The sequence below is a fragment of the Leptodactylus fuscus genome, chromosome 6 (genome assembly GCF_031893055.1).
Source record: "Leptodactylus fuscus isolate aLepFus1 chromosome 6, aLepFus1.hap2, whole genome shotgun sequence".
Classification (NCBI taxonomy): domain Eukaryota; kingdom Metazoa; phylum Chordata; class Amphibia; order Anura; family Leptodactylidae; genus Leptodactylus; species Leptodactylus fuscus.
In genome coordinates this window covers 182,093,175-182,116,284 of record NC_134270.1, presented here as the reverse complement: position 1 = coordinate 182,116,284, position 23,110 = coordinate 182,093,175, and the positions used below count along the sequence as shown (strand labels likewise).

The following is a 23,110-nucleotide window of genomic DNA, read 5'->3' as shown; positions in this document are numbered from 1 at the left end:
GAATCTATGACTCTGGTGGACCTTATGAATCTATGACTCTGGTGGACCATATGAATCTATGACTCTGGTGGACCTTATGAATCTATGACTCTGGTGGACCATATGAATCTATGACTCTGGTGGACCTTATGAATCTATGACTCTGGTTGACCTTATGAATCTATGACTGTGGTGGACCTTATGAATCTATGATTTTGGTGGACCTTATGAATCTATGACTCTGGTGGACCTTATGAATCCTTGACTCTAGTGGGCTTTATGCATCCTTGACTCTGGTGGACCTTATGGATCTTTGACTTTGGTGGACCTTAAGAATCTATGACTCTGGTGGATCTTATGAATCTATGACTCTGGTGGACCTTATAAATCTATGACTCTGGTGGACCTTATGAATCTATGACTCTGGTGGCCCTTATGAATCCTTGACTCTGGTGGACCTTATGAATCTATGACTCTGGTGGCCCTTATGAATCTATGACTCTGGTGGACCTTATGAATCTATGACTCTGGTGGCCCTTATGAATCCATGACTCTGGTGGACCTTATGAATCTATGACTCTGGTGGACCTTATGAATCTATGACTCTGGTTGAACTTATGAGTCTATGACTCTAATGTGCCCTCTGAATCCATGGCTTTGGTGGGCCCAGAGTAGTAGTACATGTAGCTGTACCTGGTGCAGGAATAACAAGGAATATGGAGAATCAGTGGGAATATATAAAATAACACATAACTTTTTTACACATTTTTATTGATAAAAACCAATGCACATATTAGATGAAATATCCTTTAATTATCACATATCAGGATGATATAACGGTTATTATTACTGGTGGAATCAGTGACAGCCGTGAAGAGGCAGGGCTGTGACAACCTGGACTATTCCGGATGTCTTGGTTATGTAGCTTTTGAGGCTATCCTGCTCCATAGGTATGACCTATAGAGAGCCCATAAGGCACATTACCGTCTATCACTTCGAGGGGTATTTTTGCTCTGGATAAGGGGGCACCCAATCACAAGAATAGGGCCCTTGTATTTTTTAAAAAAGTTGAGTGACCAAGTGTGGCAGCGTGGCCAATCACCAGCCTTTTGTTGGGCGGAATGGCAAAAGTGACCATTTTTGCCAATGAGAATCTAATGGGCATGGCTTGCCTAAGTTACTCCAGGGTTGGCTTTTCTCCTGTGATACCAAAAACCCAATCCCAGCACCCTTGCCCTCCATCATCTGGCTCAGACTCAGGAGGTCTCCATACACATTAGATAGTTGCCCAGTTGCATCAAAATCAGTGGGTTCAGACAACTCACCTCTAATGTGTATTGGAGTCAATAGAAGTGAAGACATTGATCCCATAACTAACTTTGATCCCATAACAAAAATTTCTGAAAAAACAGAAGTTGAGCTAAAAAACCCCAAAGTCTTGAGAAGGAGATGGAGACAAACGATCAAAAAAGGGTCATGAGGATGAGGATAAGCCAAGGTGAGTAGAGCAGACCATGGGCCTTGTTATTACTATGACTGTCTTCAGGTTGGTTACTGGACCGGGAGCCTTGAGTGCTTTTTGTATCAGCGTATTCTTCTCCTTCTCCTAGTTTGGTGCCCTTTGTGGTTGGCACTGTACCTGTGGTGGTTATCCATGGGTGGGCCGCAGCAGTGGTGGAGGGTTCTTCTTTGTTATCACCTAGGAATATCAGGAAGGGCAGTTCTCCAAGCTGGGTTTCATTGGAGAGGTCTCGGTTGCAATTTCCTCCGGAGCAGCAGGCTCCTTTAATCTCTAAATTGGTACTGCCATAGGTCAAGGTCTGCACGGCACAACGGTATCTGTTAGTGCAGCTCTTGATGGGTATGTGGGTCGTGTCATTATCTAGACAGGAAGAGAAAAGCCCCAGAATTTTACAAGTTACATATAATACATTTGATGGCACTGTAGAATGGAAATGATGAGAGTATCCATGTCCCCGACCTGAAACAATAGTAAGCGGCTTTTCTACATTGTGGCAGATATTGCCAGAGGTGTTTGGAGAGGACACAGGAGTCTGAAGAGGACAGAAACGTCTGGAGGGGACAGAGGACTCTGAAGAGAGACAGAGGGGTCTGGAGAGGACAGAGGGGTCTGGAAAGGACAAAGGAGTCTGAAGGAACAGAGGAATCTGAAGGGACAGAGGAATCTGAAGAGAGACAGAGGAGACTGGAGAGGACAAAAACATCTGAAGGGAACAGATGTCTGAAGAGAGACAGAGGGGTCTGGAGAGGGACAGAGGGGTCTGGATAGGACAGAAAAGTCTGGAGAAGACAGGGAAGTCTAGAGAGGACAGAGGAGTCTGAAGAGAGACAGGGGGGTCTGGATAGGACAGAGAGGTCCGGAAGGGAAAAGAGGAGTCTGGAGGGGAACAAAGGAGTTTGGAGAGGACAGAAAAGTCTGCAGAGGACAGAGGAGTCTGAAGAGAGACAGAGGGTCTGGAGAGGAGAGAGGAGTCTAAAGAGGACAGAGGAGTCTGAAGAGAGACAGAGGGGTCTGGAGAGGGACAGAGAGGTCTGAAGAGAGACAGAGGGGTCTGGAGAGGGACAGAGGAATCTGGAGAGGGCAGAAAAGTCTGGAGAAGACAGAGGAGTCTTTAAAGGACAGAGAGGTCTGAAAAGAGACAGAGGGGTCTGGAGAGGGACAGAGGAGTCAGAGAACAAAAAAGTCTGGATAGGATAGAAAACTCTGGAGAAATCAGAGGAGTTTGGAGAGAGACAGAGGGGTCTGGAGGGGAAAAGAGGAGTCTGGAGGGGAACAGAGAAGTTTGGAGAGGACAGAAGAGTCTGGAGGAGACAGATGAGTCTGGAGAGAACAGAGTGGTCTGGAGAGGACAGAAACATCTGGAGAAGACAGAGGAGTCTGAAGAGGACAGAAGCATCTGGAGGGGACAGAGGAGTCTGAAGAGAGTCAGAGGGGTCTGGAGAGGACAGAGAACTCAGAGAACAAAAAAGTCTGGAGAGGACAGAGGAGTCCAAAGAGGACAGAAACATCTGAAGGGGACAGAGGGGTCTGGAGAGGACAGAGGGGCTGGAGAGGATAGAGGGGTCTGAAGAGGACAGAGGGGTATGGAGAGGACAGAGGGGTCTGAAGGGGACAGAGGGGTCTAGAGAAGACAGAGGAGTCTGAAGAGGACAGAGGGGTCTGGAGAGGACAGAGGGGTCTGAAGGGACAGAGGAATCTGAAGAGAGACAGAGGAGACTGGAGAGGACAAAAACATCTGAAGGGAACAGAGACGTCTGAAGAGAGAAAGAGGGGCTGAAGAGAGACAGAGGGGTCTGGAGAGGGACAGAGGGGTCTGGAGAGGACAGAAAAGTCTGGAGAAGACAGAGAAGTCTGGAGAGGACAGAGGAGTCTGAAGAGAGACAGGGATCTGGATAGGACAGAGAGGTCTGGAGGGGAAAAGAGGGGTCTGGAGGGGAACAAAGGAGTTTGGAGAAGACAGAAAAGTCTGCAGAGGACAGAGGAGTCTGAAGAGAGACAGAGGGGTCTGGAGAGGGACAGAGAGGTCTGAAGAGAGACAGATGGGTCTGGAGAGGGACAGAGGAGTCAGAGAACAAAAAAGTCTGGATAGGATAGAAAACTCTGGAGAAAACAGAGGAGTTTGGAGAGAGACAGAGGGGTCTGGAGGGAAAAAGAGGAGTCTGGAGGAGACAGATGAGTCTGGAGAGAACAGAGGGGTCTGGAGAGGACAGAAACATCTGGAGACGACAGAGGAGTCTAAAGAGGACAGAAACATCTGGAGGGGACAGAGGAGTCTGAAGAGGACAGAAGCATCTGGAGAGGACAGAGGAGTCTGAAGAGAGACAGAGGGGTCTGGAGAGAGACAGAGGGGTCTGGAGAGGACAGAGGAGTCAGAGAACAAAAAAGTCTGGAGAGGACAGAGGAGTCCAAAGAGGACAGAAACGTCTGAAGGGGACAGAGGGGTCTGGAGAGGACAGAAAAGTCTGGAGAGGTACAGAGGGGTCTGGAGAGGACATCGCAGAATCTAGAGGCAGAAACAGGAGTCTGGAGAGGACAGAGGAGTCTGAAGAGGACAGAGGGGTCTGGAGAGGACAGAGGGGTCTGGAGAGGACAGAGGGGTCTGAAGAGGAAAGAAAAGTCTGGAGAGGACCGAGGAGTCTAGAGGAGGAAACAGGAGTCTGGAGGTGGCAGAGGAGTCTGGAGAAAAATAGAGGAGTGTAGAGGAGGACAGAGGGGTCTAGATGGGTCTGACCAAGCATTTAGCTGAAAGGCATCTCACGCTGTATGTGGAAATGTCCACAAGTTGTGCCTTTTTGGGAAGTGTTGGAACCATTGATGGACAATCCAACTTATAACCATTCATTTCATATTATATCTCTATAATGGGGCAAAGCTTCACATCCTCTGCATAGACATAGACATGTTTAATATTCAGGTTGCCACGTTGCGTGCTGTGAGTTGCATGTGTTAGATATATTTTAGATATATTTTTACCTATAGATATTGTGACATTCCCATCAAAGCAATGACTGTAGGTGTCGTAACATTGCATGACCGGAGCGTTCGATGGGGAACATTTCTTCTCAGGCGTCCCAATACAGCTGTAGCATTGTTCATCATTGGGTGTACGAGTAACATTATCTGTAAGACACAAATGCGGCATATCAGGATAATTCATCACATGGATAACCCAGGTCTGAGACCTTCCATAGACATCTATGTCACTGAGACTCTAGAATATGTTGCTCATATGAGGGATACATTATAAGTCTGCTAGAAGTGAGGTGTGTGCGACTGGCAACCACCAGATAAAGTTTATCCATGAGACCATAATATTTCAAGTTGTGTGCCTCTCTAGAGACTGTAACCACCAAAACTGTGCCTCTGAAGGAAGTGGAAAAGAGTGGAAGTGGAAAAGAGTTTGTGTACTAAGACTTTGCCTCTACAGGGATGGAACCACCAAAAATATGCCAAAAATGGCACCATCAAGAACCGTGCTATTCTAGAGAGTGGAACTTGTAAGAACCGTGTCTCTGTAGTGAATGGAACAACCAAGAACTTTATCTCTGCAGAAAGTGGAATAACCAAGAACTGGGCTTTTCTAGACAGTAGAACAACTAACAATTGTGTCTTTGTAGCAAGTGGGACCATTAATAACTGTGTCACTGTAAAGAATGGAATCACCAGGACAGGTGCCTCTATAGAGAGTGGAACCACTAAGAACTGTGCCACGCTAAACTGTGTAACTGCTAAGAAGGATACCTCTCTAGAGAGCGTAACCCTCAAGAACTATGTCTCTCTAGAGAATGAAACTGCCAAGATTGCGCCTCTCTATTGAGTGGAACCACCACTGGTTTCACTTGCCTGCATAGAGAGAGGGACGGGCAATAACTGTGTCTCTATAGAGAGAGGGATGGGCAATAACTGTGTCTCTATAGAGAGAGGGACGGGCAATAACTGTGTCTCTATAGAGAGAGGGATGGGCAATAACTGTGTCTCTATAGAGAGAGGGATGGGCAATAACTGAGTACTAATATGCAGAGACCTGAATGCAAGGACAGGCACAGAGATAGACTACCTGCCCCCTGACGACAACCCACATACGCACGGTAGTGAGATCCACCACCCAGAACCCACACAGACAAGAAGAAACAGCTAAGACAGAATTGTCAACAAAAGTGGGAGACAACTGCTGAACATTAGAGATGAGCGAACACTAAAATGTTCGAGGTTCGAAATTCGATTCGAACAGCCGCTCACTGTTCGAGTGTTCGAATGGGTTTCGAACCCCATTATAGTCTATGGGGAACATAAACTCGTTAAGGGGGAAACCCAATGTCACGGGATGGTTAGAGTCTATACTATAGGCAATGTGTAATATATATTTCATGTGGAATGTATTCTCTAACCTGTTGTATACATCAATGTGTAGTTGGCTGATTGGGGTCTAGTGTGTTAGCACATTGTATGCAAATACCTCTAACTAGTGAGGACCAGTGAGGACAATGGGTGGAGATAATCTGATCAGTGTCTCCAAGAAGATGTTGGACGGTGCATTGTCCACAGGAGACAGGGAGTAAGCTCTCCTTGGCATAGGTGAGGGGGGAAGGATCTGTGACTCAGCCCTTCCCACCCCCAGGTATAGGAAGTAACAGTTTAGTATATAGATATAGCTAGCAGTTAGTATGTGTTAGCCGGCCTGTGCACAGCTCTGTAGAGAGCCAGGACTTAGTTACAGGACCAAGGAGCCAAAGCTATCATTGGATTGTGACTTCTGTGGACTTATTGTTGTTACGGTTGATGTGACCGCCGCCGGCTACTAACTTTGTGGATTAGAATAAATTGCTGTTGTCTCCCGACCTCTTGCGTCCGTGTTGATTCAAAAGACCATCCGGAGGAAGACGTATACCTTTGCTCCGTGACAACTGGTTGGCAGCGGTGGGATCAACAGCGGACAGCGAGATGGACTACAGCAGCTCAGCGATTAATGGAGCCACAACCTCAGAATACAGGAACTGGACTATGGCAAGTCTACAAGTAAGGGCCCGGGAACTAAACCTGAGTTACCAGGGAAGAACGAAAGAGCAACTGATCGAGGCACTGGAGGAGATGACCCTGCAAAGCGACCATGAGGAGGGCTGCCCCCAGGAGACAGTAGAGATACAGGAGTGGCAGGTACAGACCCAAAAGAGCAGATGGGTTGTTTTGTATGAGGAGGAGTTGGCAGTGCTGGGGCTAGGAGCAACTGCAGAGCAAAGGAGTAGAGCATTACAGAGGGCTCAGGAAACGGAGAAGGAGGAACAGAGAATGGCGCATGAAAAGGAAAGAATGGCGCATGAAATGCGAATGGCTGAGATAACTATGAGGAATTATAATCAAACGTCGACCCCCAGCCCAACAGTGAGAGAACCACCATATGTCTCCCATAAACACTTCAAGACCTTTGATGAAGCGGCTGGGGATGTTGATGGATATTTTCAGGACTTCGAACACCAGTGCCACCTGATGGAAGTCCCAGAGAAGGATTGGGTCCGGTATCTGGTGGGGCACCTACGAGATGGGGCTGCGGAAGCTCTCAGAGCCATGGACCCTAGTGATCAGCGGGACTATGAGGCCATTAAAAGAGCGGTGCAGAAGTATTATGCAGTCACTCCAGAGACCTACCGAGTTCAGTTCCGCTCTTTGTCTTACAATGGGGGAAGCTCCTTCCACATGTTCGCCCACAAGTTGAAGCAAGCATGCAAGCGCTGGCTAGAAGGAGAGGAGGCTGTCACAGTCGATAAGGTCCTCCAAGTCATACTTAAGGAACAGTTCTTTTCCCAGTGCCCCGCTGAGATCCGTGAGTGGGTGCTGGAACGGAACCCAGCCACAGTTGAGCAAGCTGCTTCCCTTGCAGATGAGGGCCTGACCATCAAGCCGCAGTGGAAGAGGTTGTTTGCAGAGGAGCGGAAAACTACCACAGTCCGCCAGACACCCTTCAGCCAGCCACCCACCTTTCGTGCCCGGCCTCAGGATTACAATTCCCCCTCTACCCCTGCCCCAGCCCATCGGCCTCCAGCTATGAACAACCCTGTCCCTAGACAACGACCTACTGGAAGAATGCTAGAGCGCAGATGTTTTGGGTGCGGGCGGCCTGGACATTTGCAAGCTAGTTGCCCTGTTAACATGGGGGCACGGGCCACCGTGGCATCCCGGCCTATTCACTACCTGGGAACCACCCCTAGGACAGAAAGTTTGGCCCCATTTCCAGGTGACTCCATGAATGACCCATCTGTTCCACCTCCAGGGGTCTATGGGATTCAGCCTTCCGCCACACATCCCGCAAACCTTCAGCGGAAGCACTTGCAGGAGGTCCTACTGGATGGCCGAACAGTTGTTGGATTCCGGGACTCGGGAGCTTTCCTAACGGTAGCGGACCCCCGAGTGGTTCGACCCGAGGCCCTAGAGGAGGGCCCTGGCCTTTCTATCGAGTTGGCAGGAGGTACTCGGAAACGTATTCCTAAAGCTACCGTGGAACTCGACTATGGTTATGGACCAAAACGATGCACAATTGGTGTGATGAGCGGGCTGCCGGCCGATGTTCTGTTAGGCAACGATGTTGGAAATCTACAGTGCCACTTTGTGGGAGCAGTGACCCGAAGCCAAGCTCAGAGAGACGCCAACATGGATCCACCGGATTTTCTGCCAGATGCCAGCCCTTCAACCCTACAACTTTACCATTCAGTACCGCCGAGGGAACCAACACCAGAACGCAGATGGGTTATCCCGGCAGGAGGACATATGACCTATAGAGACTGATGTGCATTCCCCAATTTACCTGTGTAGGCCAATTGTGTCATGCACATGTTTTGAGAGGGGGAGGGGTTGTCACGGGATGGTTAGAGTCTATACTATAGGCAATGTGTAATATATATTTCATGTGGAATGTATTCTCTAACCTGTTGTATACATCAATGTGTAGTTGGCTGATTGGGGTCTAGTGTGTTAGCACATTGTATGCAAATACCTCTAACTAGTGAGGACCAGTGAGGACAATGGGTGGAGATAATCTGATCAGTGTCTCCAAGAAGATGTTGGACGGTGCATTGTCCACAGGAGACAGGGAGTCTGCTCTCCTTGGTATAGGTGAGGGGGGAAGGATCTGTGACTCAGCCCTCCCCACCCACAGATAGAGGAAGTAACAGTCTTAGTATATAGTTGTAGCTTGGAGTTAGTATGTGTTAGCCGGCCTGTGCACAGCTCTGTAGAGAGCCAGGATTTAGTTACAGGACCAAGGAACCAAAGTTATCATTGGATTGTGACTTCTGTGGACTTATTGTTATTACGGTTGATGTGACCGCCGCCGGCTACTAACTTTGTGGATTACAATAAATTGCTGTTGTCTCCCGACCTCTTGCGTCCGTGTTGATTCAAAAGACCTTCCGGAGGAAGACGTATACCTTTGCTCCGTGACACCCAAATTCGTGTCTGGAGGGTCACCAAGTCCACTATGACACCCCAGGAAATGATACCAACACCCTGGAATGACACTGGGACAGCAGGGGAAGCATGTCTGGGGGCATAAAAGTCACTTTATTTCATGGAAATCCCTGTCAGTTTGCGATTTTCGCAAGCTAACTTTTCCCCATAGAAATGCATTGGCCAGTGCTGATTGGCCAGAGTACGGAACTCGACCAATCAGCGCTGGCTCTGCTGGAGGAGGCGGAGTCTAAGATAGCTCCACACCAGTCTCCATTCAGGTCCGACCTTAGACTCCGCCTCCTCCGGCAGAGCCAGCGCTGATTGGCCGAAGGCTGGCCAATGCATTCCTATGCGAATGCAGACTTAGCAGTGCTGAGTCAGTTTTGCTCAACTACACATCTGATGCACACTCGGCACTGCTACATCAGATGTAGCAATCTGATGTAGCAGAGCCGAGGGTGCACTAGAACCCCTGTGCAAACTCAGTTCACGCTAATAGAATGCATTGGCCAGCGCTGATTGGCCAATGCATTCTATTAGCCCGATGAAGTAGAGCTGAATGTGTGTGCTAAGCACACACATTCAGCACTGCTTCATCAAGCCAATACAATGCATTAGCCAGTGCTGATTGGCCAGAGTACGGAATTCGGCCAATCAGCGCTGGCTCTGCTGGAGGAGGCGGAGTCTAAGATCGCTCCACACCAGTCTCCATTCAGGTCCGACCTTAGACTCCGCCTCCTCCAGCAGAGCCAGCGCTGATTGGCCGAATTCCGTACTCTGGCCAATCAGCACTGGCTAATGCATTGTATTGGCGTGATGAAGCAGTGCTGAATGTGTGTGCTTAGCACACACATTCAGCTCTACTTCATCGGGCTAATAGAATGCATTGGCCAGCGCTGATTGGCCGAATTCCGTACTCTGGCCAATCAGTGCTGGCCAATGCATTCTATTAGCTTGATGAAGCAGAGTGTGCACAAGGGTTCAAGCGCACCCTCGGCTCTGATGTAGCAGAGCCGAGGCTGCACAAGGGTTCAAGCGCACCCTCGGCTCTGATGTAGGAGAGCCGAGGGTGCACTTGAACCCTTGTGCACCCTCAGCTCTGCTACATCAGAGCCGAGGGTGCGCTTGAACCCTTGTGCACACTCTGCTTCATCAAGCTAATAGAATGCATTGGCCAGCGCTGATTGGCCAATGTATTCTATTAGCCTGATGAAGTAGAGCTGAATGTGTGTGCTAAGCACACACATTCAGCTCTACTTCATCGGGCTAATAGAATGCATTGGCCAGCGCTGATTGGCCAGAGTACGGAACTCGACCAATCAGCGCTGGCTCTGCTGGAGGAGGCGGAGTCTAAGATCGCTCCACACCAGTCTCCATTCAGGTCCGACCTTAGACTCCGCCTCCTCCAGCAGAGCCAGCGCTGATTGGCCGAATTCCGTACTCTGGCCAATCAGCACTGGCTAATGCATTGTATTGGCTTGATGAAGCAGTGCTGAATGAGTGTGCTTAGCACACACATTCAGCTCTACTTCATCGGGCTAATAGAATGCATTGGCCAATCAGCGCTGGCCAATGCATTCTATTAGTGTGAACTGAGTTTGCACAGGGGTTCTAGTGCACCCTCGGCTCTGCTACATCAGATTGCTACATCTGATGTAGCAGTGCCGAGTGTGCATCAGATGTGTAGTTGAGCAAAACTGACTCAGCACTGCTAAGTCTCTGAATTCGCATAGGAATGCATTGGCCAGCCTTCGGCCAATCAGCGCTGGCTCTGCCGGAGGAGGCGGAGTCTAAGGTCGGACCTGAATGGAGACTGGTGTGGAGCGATCTTAGACTCCGCCTCCTCCAGCAGAGCCAGCGCTGATTGGTCGAGTTCCGTACTCTGGCCAATCAGCGCTGGCCAATGCATTCTATTAGCCCGATGAAGTAGAGCTGAATGTGTGTGCTTAGCACACACATTCAGCTCTACTTCATCAGGCTAATAGAATACATTGGCCAATCAGCGCTGGCCAATGCATTCTATTAGCTTGATGAAGCAGAGTGTGCACAAGGGTTCAAGCGCACCCTCGGCTCTGATGTAGCAGAGCTGAGGGTGCACAAGGGTTCAAGTGCACCCTCGGCTCTCCTACATCAGAGCCGAGGGTGCGCTTGAACCCTTGTGCAGCCTCGGCTCTGCTACATCAGAGCCGAGGGTGCGCTTGAACCCTTGTGCACACTCTGCTTCATCAAGCTAATAGAATGCATTGGCCAGCGCTGATTGGCCAGAGTACGGAATTCGGCCAATCAGCGCTGGCCAATGCATCCCTATGGGAAAAAGTTTATCTCACAAAAATCACAATTACACACCCGATAGAGCTCCAAAAAGTTATTTTTAATAACATTCCCCCCTAAATAAAGGTTATCCCTAGCTATCCCTGCCTGTACAGCTATCCCTGTCTCATAGTCACAAAGTTCACATTCTCATATGACCCGGATTTGAAATCCACTATTCGTCTAAAATGGAGGTCACCTGATTTCGGCAGCCAATGACTTTTTCCAATTTTTTTCAATGCCCCCAGTGTCGTAGTTCCTGTCCCACCTCCCCTGCGCTGTTATTGGTGCAAAAAAGGCGCCAGGGAAGGTGGGAGGGGAATCGAATTTTGGCGCACTTTACCACGTGGTGTTCGATTCGATTCGAACATGGCGAACACCCTGATATCCGATCGAACATGTGTTCGATAGAACACTGTTCGCTCATCTCTACTGAACATGTGCCGAAGCCTAGGACTGTACATAATAAACGGACGTACCACAGGCGATCCCAGAGGACGCTTCACACTAAACTCTCAAGTGGGCAACAGCGTGGTGGACTATGCCATTACAGACACAGACCTGTCAGACATTGAAGACTTCACAATCGCACCTGACTCCCATCTATCAGACCACAACCAGATCCTACTATACATGAGAACCATGAACAAAACACCCACACATGAGCCCCAACAGTCCGGCCTCTACAACCTACCAAGACATTTCACATGGGCCAACCACCAGGCCATAGAATATACCAACGCAACCAACCGACCCGAAATCAAGACACTGCTCACAAACTTCCATACAAACACCTATCAGCCAGACCAACAGGGAGTCACCAGAGCTGTGAAGGATCTCAAGTACATCCTACAGACCACAGCAGAACTAGCAGGCCTGAAACGAACCAAACCAATAAGACAAACCAACAAACAGTCCCACAAATGGTTCGACAGCGACTGCAGAGCACTACGCCATACCCTAAGAACAGCCTCCAACCAAAAACACAGGGACCCCAACAACAAGGAGGTAAGGGAAGCCTACAACAATCTATGCAAGCAATACAAGGGCACCCTCAGAGAGAAGAAACAGAGATACCTCTCCCACAAAATAGAGCAACTAGAGGACTCCCTCCAGGACAGCTCATTCTGGGAGACCTGGCACCACATGGGCACAAAGCCCAAGAAAAACTCTCTCCACATCCAAAATGGCAATATCTTGCTCAACTACTTCAGAGGTCTCTACAAAAACATCCCAGAAGAAGAACTAACTCCAGAACAGCAACAGATAATCACCAAACTGAGGGACATGGAGAAAGTCATCAAAGACTTCCAGAACCCTCTGGACTCACAATCACCATAAAAGATATACAGGAAAGAATTGCCGTGCTGAAAGGCAAAAAGGCCAGTGGCCCTGACGGCATCCTACCAGAGATGATCAAATACAGCCCTCCAGCAATACACACGGCACTGGCAAAGCTATTCACCCTCGTGCTCAATGCTGGACACTTCCCCGAAGACTGGAACAAAGGCCTCATAACCCCCATCTACAAGAATGGGGACCAATATGACCCCAACAACTACAGAGGGATCTGCGTCAGCAGCACGCTGGGGAAACTGTTCAACAGCATCATCAATAACAGAATCCTCACCTTCCTCACACAACACGGGGTCCTCAGCAAGAGCCAAGCAGGGTTCATGCCAAACCACCGCACCACAGACCATATCTACACCCTGCACAGCCTCATCAAGACGCACGTCCACAACACCAGAAGAGGCAAGATATTCGCCTGCTTCGTGGACTTTAAGAAGGCGTTTGATTCAGTATGGCACCCAGGCCTACTCCTAAAACTCCTAGAGAGTGGAATAGGAGGAAGAACGTACGACGTCATCAAGAGCTCCTACACCGGAAACCAGTGCAGTGTGAAGGTGAATGGGAAAAGGACAGCATACTTCCAACAGGCCCGAGGGGTCAGACAAGGCTGTAGCATGAGCCCAACGCTCTTCAACATCTATATCAATGAACTGGCTACAGCCCTGGAGGCCTCACCAACCCCAGGCCTCACCCTGAACAATCGAGAGGTGAAGTTCCTGCTATACGCCGATGACCTCCTACTCCTGGCCCCCACCGAGAAAGACCTCCAAGAAAGCCTGTCAGTGCTGGAAAAATTCAGCACCACATGGGCCCTACCCATCAACCAGAAGAAGACCAAAGTCATGGTATTTCAGAAGAAGGGCCACAATAAAGCCTCCACCACCCCACAATTCACACTGAACGGCTCCACACTGGAGAAAACCAACAGCTACACCTACCTGGGGCTGGAGCTCAGCCAATCAGGAAGCTTCAAAGCAGCAATAGAAACCCTGAAAGCAAAAGCCTGCAGAACCTTCTACGCCATCAGAAGACAACTGTACCACCTCAAACCACCGGTGAGGGTCTGGCTGAAGATATTTGACGCAGTCATCTCCCCGATCCTTCTCTATGGCAGTGAGGTTTGGGGCCCAGCCACCTACCCAGACCAGTCAAGGTGGGATTCCAGCCCAACAGAGAACTTCCACCTGGAGTTCTGCAAATACCTGCTCCATGTCCATCGCAACACCACCAACATGGCCTGCAGGGCAGAGCTAGGCAGACTCCCCCTATGGCTCACCATACAGAAGAGGGCGCTAGCTTTCCAGGCACACATCCAGGGGAGCGACTCCTACCACCACCAAGCATGGCTAAGCCACCCGAGCAAACCAGACACTCACCAACCAAACAACAGCCAACCACCAAACCAAAAACACCAACAGATGATAACCAAGGCCGAAATAAAGGCGACCACAGAGGCAAACAGAGAGCGGTACATTGAAGAATGGAGAAACGAAATAAATAACTCCAAGAAACTCACCAATGTGTACCAATCCCTACAAAGGGACTACACCATGGCCACCTACCTGGAGAGAATACGCCACCCCAAGCACAGACAGACCCTGAGCCGGTACAGACTGAGCGCCCACAACCTAGAGATAGAGACGGGGCGATACAGGCAGACGTACAAGCCACGGGAGAAGAGACTGTGCCAGCACTGTGACCAGGGGGCCCTAGAAGACCAGACCCACTTCCTGCTACACTGCACCAAATACTCAGCTGTGAGGGCCGTCTACTACCAAAGACTCTCTGCCCACATCCCAGACTGGGAGAAGAGGAAACTCTACATCCTACTGGGAGAAGAAGAGGCCACTGTGGAGATCGCTGCCCAATACGTGTCCAGCTGTCACCGAACAAGAGGAAGATGAGACTCCACGGACTGTTATATTTATCCCAAAACACCCACCCCACCCCACCCCCAACCCCCCATATAGCGGTCACCAACGAAGAGGAAGATGAGACTCCATGGACTGTTATAACCCAAACCACCCCCCATACCCACCACCCACCCAACCCAACGCCCCCCCCCCCCACGCCCACTTTACTAGCTTTGGCAATGCCAAATACCTATTCGGACGTGCCAATAAAGCTTTTTGATTTGATTTGACTTGATTTGTGTCTCTATAGAGAGAGGGATGGCAATAACTATGTCTCTATAGAGATAGGGACGGGCAATAACTGTGTCTCTATAGAGAGAGGGACGGGCAATAACTGTGTCTCTATAGAGATAGGGACGGGCAATAACTGTGTCTCTATAGAGATAGGGACGGGCAATAACTGTGTCTCTATAGAGATAGGGACGGGCAATAACTGTGTCTCTATAGAGATGGGGACGGGCAATAACTGTGCCTCTATAGAGATAGGGACGGGCAATAACTGTGTCTCTATAGAGATGGGGACGGGCAATAACTGTGCCTCTATAGAGATAGGGATGGGCAATAACTGTGTCTCTATAGAGATGGGGACGGGCAATAACTGTGCCTCTATAGAGATAGGGACGGGCAATAACTGTGTCTCTATAGAGATAGGGACGGGCAATAACTGTGTCTCTATAGAGAGAGGGACGGGCAATAACTGTGTCTCTATAGAGATAGGGACGGGCAATAACTGTGCCTCTATAGAGATAGGGACGGGCAATAACTGTGCCTCTATAGAGATAGGGACGGGCAATAACTGTGTCTCTGTAAAGACTTTTAAACACCAAGACTATGTTCTTCCTGAGAGTCTGTCTGTAACCACCACAGTATTTCCCTCCTTTAAGTTCCTTGTAAACGTTAAGCCTGATGCTTCTTGTAAGACTGTTATAACCACCAAGCTGGCTGCCCCAAATCTGAGTCATTCCAGCTGACTAGTGATTTCTGTATGATTCTTGAGTGTGGCTTTAAAACATATGACCCCCCCAGGCTTAAAAATCCAGATACCCATTACAGGTGTCCTCTGGGTGATGGCAGTATAAATTTATGGCTACCTATATTACTATAGTATATTATTTAGGCACTGCGCGGTGGTAATATATAGGCACTGTGCGGTGGTAGTATATAGGCACTGTGCGGTGGTAATATATAGGTACTATGTGGTGGTAGTATATAGGCACTGTGCGGTGGTAGTATATAGGCACTGTGTGGTGGTAATATATAGGTACTATGTGGTGGTAGTATATAGGCACTGTGTGGTGGTAGTATATAGGTACTATGTGGTGGTAGTATATAGGCACTGTGCGGTGGTAGTATATAGGTACTATGTGGTGGTAGTATATAGGTACTATGTGGTGGTAGTATATAGGCACTGTGCAGAGGTAATATATAGGTACTATGTGGTGGTAGTATATAGGCACTGTGTGGTGGTAATATATAGGTACTATGTGGTGATAGTATATAGGTACTATGTGGTGGTAATATATAGGTACTATGTGGTGGTAGTATATAGGCACTGTGCGGTGGTAGTATATAGGTACTATGTGGTGGTAGTATATAGGTACTATGTGGTGGTAGTATATAGGCACTGTGTGGTGGTAGTATATAGGTACTATGTGGTGGTATATATAGGCACTGTGCAATGGTAGTATATAGGCACTGTGCGGTGGTAATATATAGGTACTATGTGGTGGTAGTATATAGGCACTGTGCAGAGGTAGTATATAGGCACTGTGTGGTGGTAGTATATAGGTACTATGTGGTGGTAGTATATAGGCACTGTGCAGTGGTAGTATATAGGCACTGTGCGGTGGTAATATATAGGTACTATGTGGTGGTAGTATATAGGCACTGTGCAATGGTAGTATATAGGCACTGTGCGGTGGTAATATATAGGTACTATGTGGTGGTAGTATATAGGCACTGTGCAGTGGTAGTATATAGGCACTGTGCGGTGGTAATATATAGGTACTATGTGGTGGTAGTATATAGGCACTGTGCAGAGGTAATATATAGGTACTATGTGGTGGTAGTATATAGGCACTGTGCAGTGGTAGTATATAGGCACTGTGCGGTGGTAGTATATAGGCACTGTGTGGTGGTAATATATAGGTACTATGTGGTGGTAGTATATAGGCACTGTGTGGTGGTAGTATATAGGTACTATGTGGTGGTAGTATATAGGCACTGTGCGGTGGTAGTATATAGGTACTATGTGGTGGTAGTATATAGGTACTATGTGGTGGTAGTATATAGGCACTGTGCAGAGGTAATATATAGGTACTATGTGGTGGTAGTATATAGGCACTGTGTGGTGGTAATATATAGGTACTATGTGGTGATAGTATATAGGTACTATGTGGTGGTAATATATAGGTACTATGTGGTGGTAGTATATAGGCACTGTGCGGTGGTAGTATATAGGTACTATGTGGTGGTAGTATATAGGTACTATGTGGTGGTAGTATATAGGCACTGTGTGGTGGTAGTATATAGGTACTATGTGGTGGTAGTATATAGGCACTGTGCAATGGTAGTATATAGGCACTGTGCGGTGGTAATATATAGGTACTATGTGGTGGTAGTATATAGGCACTGTGCAGAGGTAGTATATAGGCACTGTGTGGTGGTAGTATATAGGTACTATGTGGTGGTAGTATATAGGCACTGTGCAGTGGTAGTATATAGGCACTGTGCGGTGGTAATATATAGGTACTATGTGGTGGTAGTATATAGGCACTGTGCAATGGTAGTATATAGGCACTGTGCGGTGGTAATATATAGGTACTATGTGGTGGTAGTATATAGGCACTGTGCAGAGGTAATATATAGGTACTATGTGGTGGTAGTATATAGGCACTGTGCAGTGGTAGTATATAGGCACTGTGCGGTGGTAATATATAGGTACTATGTGGTGGTAGTATATAGGCACTGTGCGGTGGTAGTATATAGGCACTGTGCGGTGGTAGTATATAGGCACTGTGTGGTGGTAGTATATAGGTACTATGTGGTGGTAGTATATAGCTACTGTGCAATGGTAGTATATAGGCACTGTGCGGTGGTAGTATATAGGTACTATGTGGTGGTAGTATATAGGTACTATGTGGTGGTAGTATATAGGCACTGTGCGGTGGTAGTATATAGGCACTGTGCAGAGGTAATATATAGGTACTATGTGGTGGTAGTATATAGCTACTGTGCAATGGTAGTATATAGGTACTATGTGGTGGTAGTATATAGGCACTGTGCAGAGGTAATATATAGGTACTATGTGGTGGTAGTATATAGGCACTGTGCAGTGGTAGTATATAGGCACTGTGCGGTGGTAATATATAGGTACTATGTGGTGGTAGTATATAGGCACTGTGCGGTGGTAGTATATAGGCACTGTGCGGTGGTAGTATATAGATACTGTGCGGTAGTAATATATAAGTACTATGTGGTGGTAGTATATAGGCACTGTGCGGTGGTAATATATAGGTACTATGTGGTGGTAGTATATAGGTACTATGTGGTGGTAGTATATAGGCACTGTGCGGTGGTAGTATATAGGTACTATGTGGTGGTAGTATATAGGTACTATGTGGTGGTAGTATATAGGCACTGTGCGGTGGTAGTATATAGGCACTGTGCGGTGGTAATATATAGGTACTATGTGGTGGTAGTATATAGGCACTGTGCAATGGTAGTATATAGGCACTGTGTGGTGGTAGTATATAGGTACTATGTGGTGGTAGTATATAGCTACTGTGCAATGGTAGTATATAGGCACTGTGCGGTGGTAGTATATAGGTACTATGTGGTGGTAGTATATAGGTACTATGTGGTGGTAGTATATAGGCACTGTGCGGTGGTAGTATATAGGCACTGTGCAGAGGTAATATATAGGTACTATGTGGTGGTAGTATATAGGCACTGTGCAATGGTAGTATATAGGCACTGTGTGGTGGTAGTATATAGGTACTATGTGGTGGTAGTATATAGGCACTGTGCAATGGTAGTATATAGGCACTGTGCAATGGTAGTATATAGGCACTGTGCGGTGGTAATATATAGGTACTATGTGGTGGTAGTATATAGGCACTGTGCAATGGTAGTATATAGGCACTGTGTGGTGGTAGTATATAGGTACTATGTGGTGGTAGTATATAGGCACTGTGCAATGGTAGTATATAGGCACTGTGCGGTGGTAATATATAGGTACTATGTGGTGGTAGTATATAGGCACTGTGCAATGGTAGTATATAGGCACTGTGCAGAGGTAATATATAGGTACTATGTGGTGGTAGTATATAGGCACTGTGCAATGGTAGTATATAGGCACTGTGTGGTGGTAGTATATAGGTACTATGTGGTGGTAGTATATAGGCACTGTGCGGTGGTAGTATATAGACACTGTGCGGTAGTAATATATAAGTACTATGTGGTGGTAGTATATAGGCACTGTGCGGTGGTAATATATAGGCACTGTGCGGTGGTAGTATATAGGCACTGTGCGGTGGTAGCATATAGGCACTGTGCGGTGGTAGTATATAGACACTGTGCGGTGGTAATATATAGGTACTATGTGGTGGTAGTATATAGGCACTGTGCGGTGGTAGCATATAGGCACTGTGCGGTGGTAGTATATAGGTACTATGTGGTGGTAGTATATAGGCACTGTGCGGTGGTAGTATATAGACACTGTGCGGTAGTAATATATAAGTACTATGTGGTGGTAGTATATAGGCACTGTGCGGTGGTAGTATATAGACACTGTGCGGTAGTAATATATAAGTACTATGTGGTGGTAGTATATAGGCACTGTGCGGTGGTAATATATAGGCACTGTGCGGTGGTAGTATATAGGCACTGTGCGGTGGTAGCATATAGGCACTGTGCGGTGGTAGTATATAGACACTGTGCGGTGGTAATATATAGGTACTATGTGGTGGTAGTATATAGGCACTGTGCGGTGGTAGCATATAGGCACTGTGCGGTGGTAATATATAGGTACTATGTGGTGGTAGTATATAGGCACTGCGCGGTGGTAATATATAAGTACTATGTGGTGGTAGTATATAGGCACTGTGCGGTGGTAATATATAGGCACTGTGCGGTGGTAGTATATAGGCACTGTGCGGTGGTAGCATATAGGCACTGTGCGGTGGTAGTATATAGACACTGTGCGGTGGTAGCATATAGGCACTGTGCGGTGGTAGTATATAGACACTGTGCGGTGGTAGCATATAGGCACTGTGCGGTGGTAGTATATAGACACTGTGCGGTGGTAATATATAGGTACTATGTGGTGGTAGTATATAGGCACTGCGGCGGTGGTAATATATAGGTACTATATGGTGGTAGTATATAGGCACTGCGCGGTGGTAATATATAGGTACTATGTGGTGGTAGTATATAGGCACTGCGCGGTGGTAATATATAGGTACTATGTGGTGGTAGTATATAGGCACTGTGCGGTACTATTGGTTTTAATTGACTATATTAGGTACGTTATGTAGAGTAGCATTATGTTGGCACTGTATAATATTCAGTTCTATATGGCGGCATTATTTTGGGCACCGATTGACATTTTGGGCGCAGTATGACGTATAAACATTTACCATCAGTGGCCAGTTGATAGTCTTTCAGATTCATGTTACTGTTGCACAAGCTGCTGTTACATTGTCTCAGCTGAGCAAATACGGTGATCCCATGAAAGGACAGAGTTCTTTCAAATTTCGCCTCGTCGCCGTAACCGCAGCCTTTCTTCAGAACGACGTGATTCTCATGACCTGTGGGATGAGACAAACTATTAGAGACCAATAAAAGCTATGAACATGGGGCCGGTTATGGGGTCTGCACTATGAGGTAACAAAACGGGCCAAGATCAAGACACATCGGTAAGGTAAAGAAGTCAGGTGGTCCCGGCAGCCTCTGAAGGGGTCTTGTGTTTATAGAGCTTTTACTCTTTTTGTCTTTAGTTTGGCGGTTTACGTACTTGTCTTTATGGCGCTGATGGTCTCTACGCAAACATTATGATCCAAGGCGCAGGTAACATTGGTGGCTTTTTCGGGTAGGCAGTCTCCATCACCTTGGTCCGTGCAAGAGTAACACTGAATGGATTCGGATTCGTAAGTGGTGCCATCTACAGGGTAAGAGGAGGAGAGAAGAGAATGAATGGGTAAATAGAGCAAACCTTCCACGTATATATGTATATAGTGAACATGTGTCATTACATCAGCTTGTTTTTTGTAGAGTGAGCTCTATTTTTCAATGTCCCCGTTTTGGATTATATGAGATTTACTAAGTTTTTTACATTTCTTTCTTAATGATAATACAATTGTCACATTATATCTATATACACATTTTACGACTTTTGCAATGAAAAAAAAGTCATTTTTGTGTCGTTGAATTTCGAGACTCTCTTATATATTTCCTTAGATGAAGATGTATGATGTTTTGTATTGTTTGGACTGGGGGATATAATCTCCCCAGCTTTGTTGTTTCACTCTATATTATGCATGGGAAGAATATGCAAATCTGTCTTCCATGATGTAATTAGGAAGTCAGCTGCTGCCTCAGTGTTGCAAACCAATAGAGGGCGCTCACTGGAATGTGCAAGCCTGTCTTCCCTGATGTAATTAGGAAGACAGAATCTCAGTGATATAGCCCAATAAAGGCTGCTCCCTTTAGCATCATGCTCGACCTTCCAAGAGGCCTTTGTTTTGCAATGATGCTGGAATTATTACCAGGTATAGTCTCTCAACCAAGGATGGCCGTTTCGATGTTATTGCATCTCGTCAGCCCGATGTAGAGAAGACTAACCTGGTAGAGGTGAGAGGCTTAGACAGGGTTAAGGGGATATCATCACTCCTTAGGGAGAGACCACCATATAGCTGTGTGCAGACTTGTTAAGCCTTTAGCACTCCACTTTGCAAGGGACCATGGGATGAATATGCAAATCTGTCTTCCATGATGTAATTAGGACGTCAGGTGCCTCAGTGTTGCAAACTAATAGAGGGCGCTCACTGGAATGTGCAAGCCTGTCTTCCCTGATGTAATTAGGAAGACAGAATCTCAGTGATATTGTCCAATAAAGATTTGCTCCCTTTAACATCGACCTTCCAAGAGGCCTTTGTTTTGCAATGATGCTGGGATTATTACCAGGTACAGTCTCTCAACCGAGGACGGCCGTTTCGATGTTATTGCATCTCGTCAGCCCGATGTAGAGAAGACTAACCTGGTAGAGGTGAGAGGCTTAGACAGGGTTAAGGGGATATCGTCATTCCTTAGGGAGAGACCACCATATAGCTGTGTGGAGACTTGTTAAGCCTTTAGCACTCCACTTTGCAAGGGACCATGGGAAGAATATGCAAATCTGTCTTCCATGATGTAATTAGGAAGTCAGGTGCCTTTATTGGGCCATATCACTGAGATTCTGTCTTCCTAATTACATCAGGGAAGACAGGCTTGCACATTCCAGTGAGCGCCCTCTATTGGTTTGCAACACTGAGGCACCTGACTTCCTAATTACATCATGGAAGACAGATTTGCATATTCTTCCCATGGTCCCTTGCAAAGTGGAGTGCTAAAGGCTTAATGAGTCTTCACACACCTATATGGTGGTCTCTCCCTAAGGAGTGACGATACCCCCTTCACTCTATACTATGCAGAGATACATTTACACTACAGTCTTAATAGGGATCCCCTTTAAGTTCCCCTTGGCCTTGCAGGAGACCATCAGTAGGGCAGTATGGGCTATAAATAGGGGTGCACAGGCAATAATGATGTATACTGTATATTAGTGACAACCCACTACACAAGCAAGCGGAGTTCTTACAGATAGTCAGTGCATTATGGCAATCTTGACATTGGACTTGCTTCAAACTTTCTGTAAGTTGTAGGTAAGACTACACTGTAGACTATGTCCATGACGGAGAAGATATCCTCTCTCCGCCTTCACCGATTCTTCTCCTCCTTGAGAAAGTTATTCCAGTTCACCCAGTCAGCTCTAACGTATCATCTATCTCGTCTCTTGTAGTTTACTTGGATCCTAATTCCAACTTTCCTTGGAAATTTCCAATAACTATATCATGCCAAAGTGAAAATTGTTCAAATTGTAACTCAGACATGTTTCTCAGCATTCTGCTCGATCTTCTGAAGACCATAATCTAACTTCTGCTTCTCCAATGACACGTCTGTGGTCACTTTCTTTGCATATATTTGGACTATGAGGTCAGCACAAGTTTCCTATGCATGACGGAGCCCGTAGGATTTGTAATTTCTACATTGGGATCCAAGGTCAATGCGATCTTCTTCAATGTATCTATGACATATCAGAAGATCACACTGACTTGGTTCCCACCTAAGCACATAAATACTGTGGACATATAGAAATTTCCAATATCATCCAAAGACTTCTTACCTTCCTGACCGAACGTGGAGACCAAGGAAAGGATGATCAGCAGAGTCGGGCCAAATATCTTCTCCATCTTCAGTGATCCTGTTCCTCCCTGAGAATCTGATTCTGGTTCCAACCTGCTAGCTCTAACGTATCATCTGTCTTTCTATTGTT

General features: G+C 47.1%; 1 protein-coding gene across 1 annotated transcript; it reads right to left on the bottom strand.

Annotated features, from left to right (window-relative positions):
* Positions 1-1,410: 1,410 nt before the first annotated feature.
* LOC142210221 (ly6/PLAUR domain-containing protein 3-like) lies at positions 1,411-23,027 on the bottom strand. Its single transcript, XM_075279246.1, has 5 exons — positions 22,961-23,027; positions 20,534-20,680; positions 20,157-20,327; positions 4,475-4,621; positions 1,411-1,861 (listed from the first exon to the last, which is right to left on the bottom strand). Exons 1-5 carry the CDS (start codon positions 23,025-23,027, stop codon positions 1,443-1,445), a joined length of 951 nt encoding a protein of 316 aa, XP_075135347.1. The 3' UTR covers positions 1,411-1,442.
* Between the last annotated feature and the right edge of the window lie 83 nt (positions 23,028-23,110).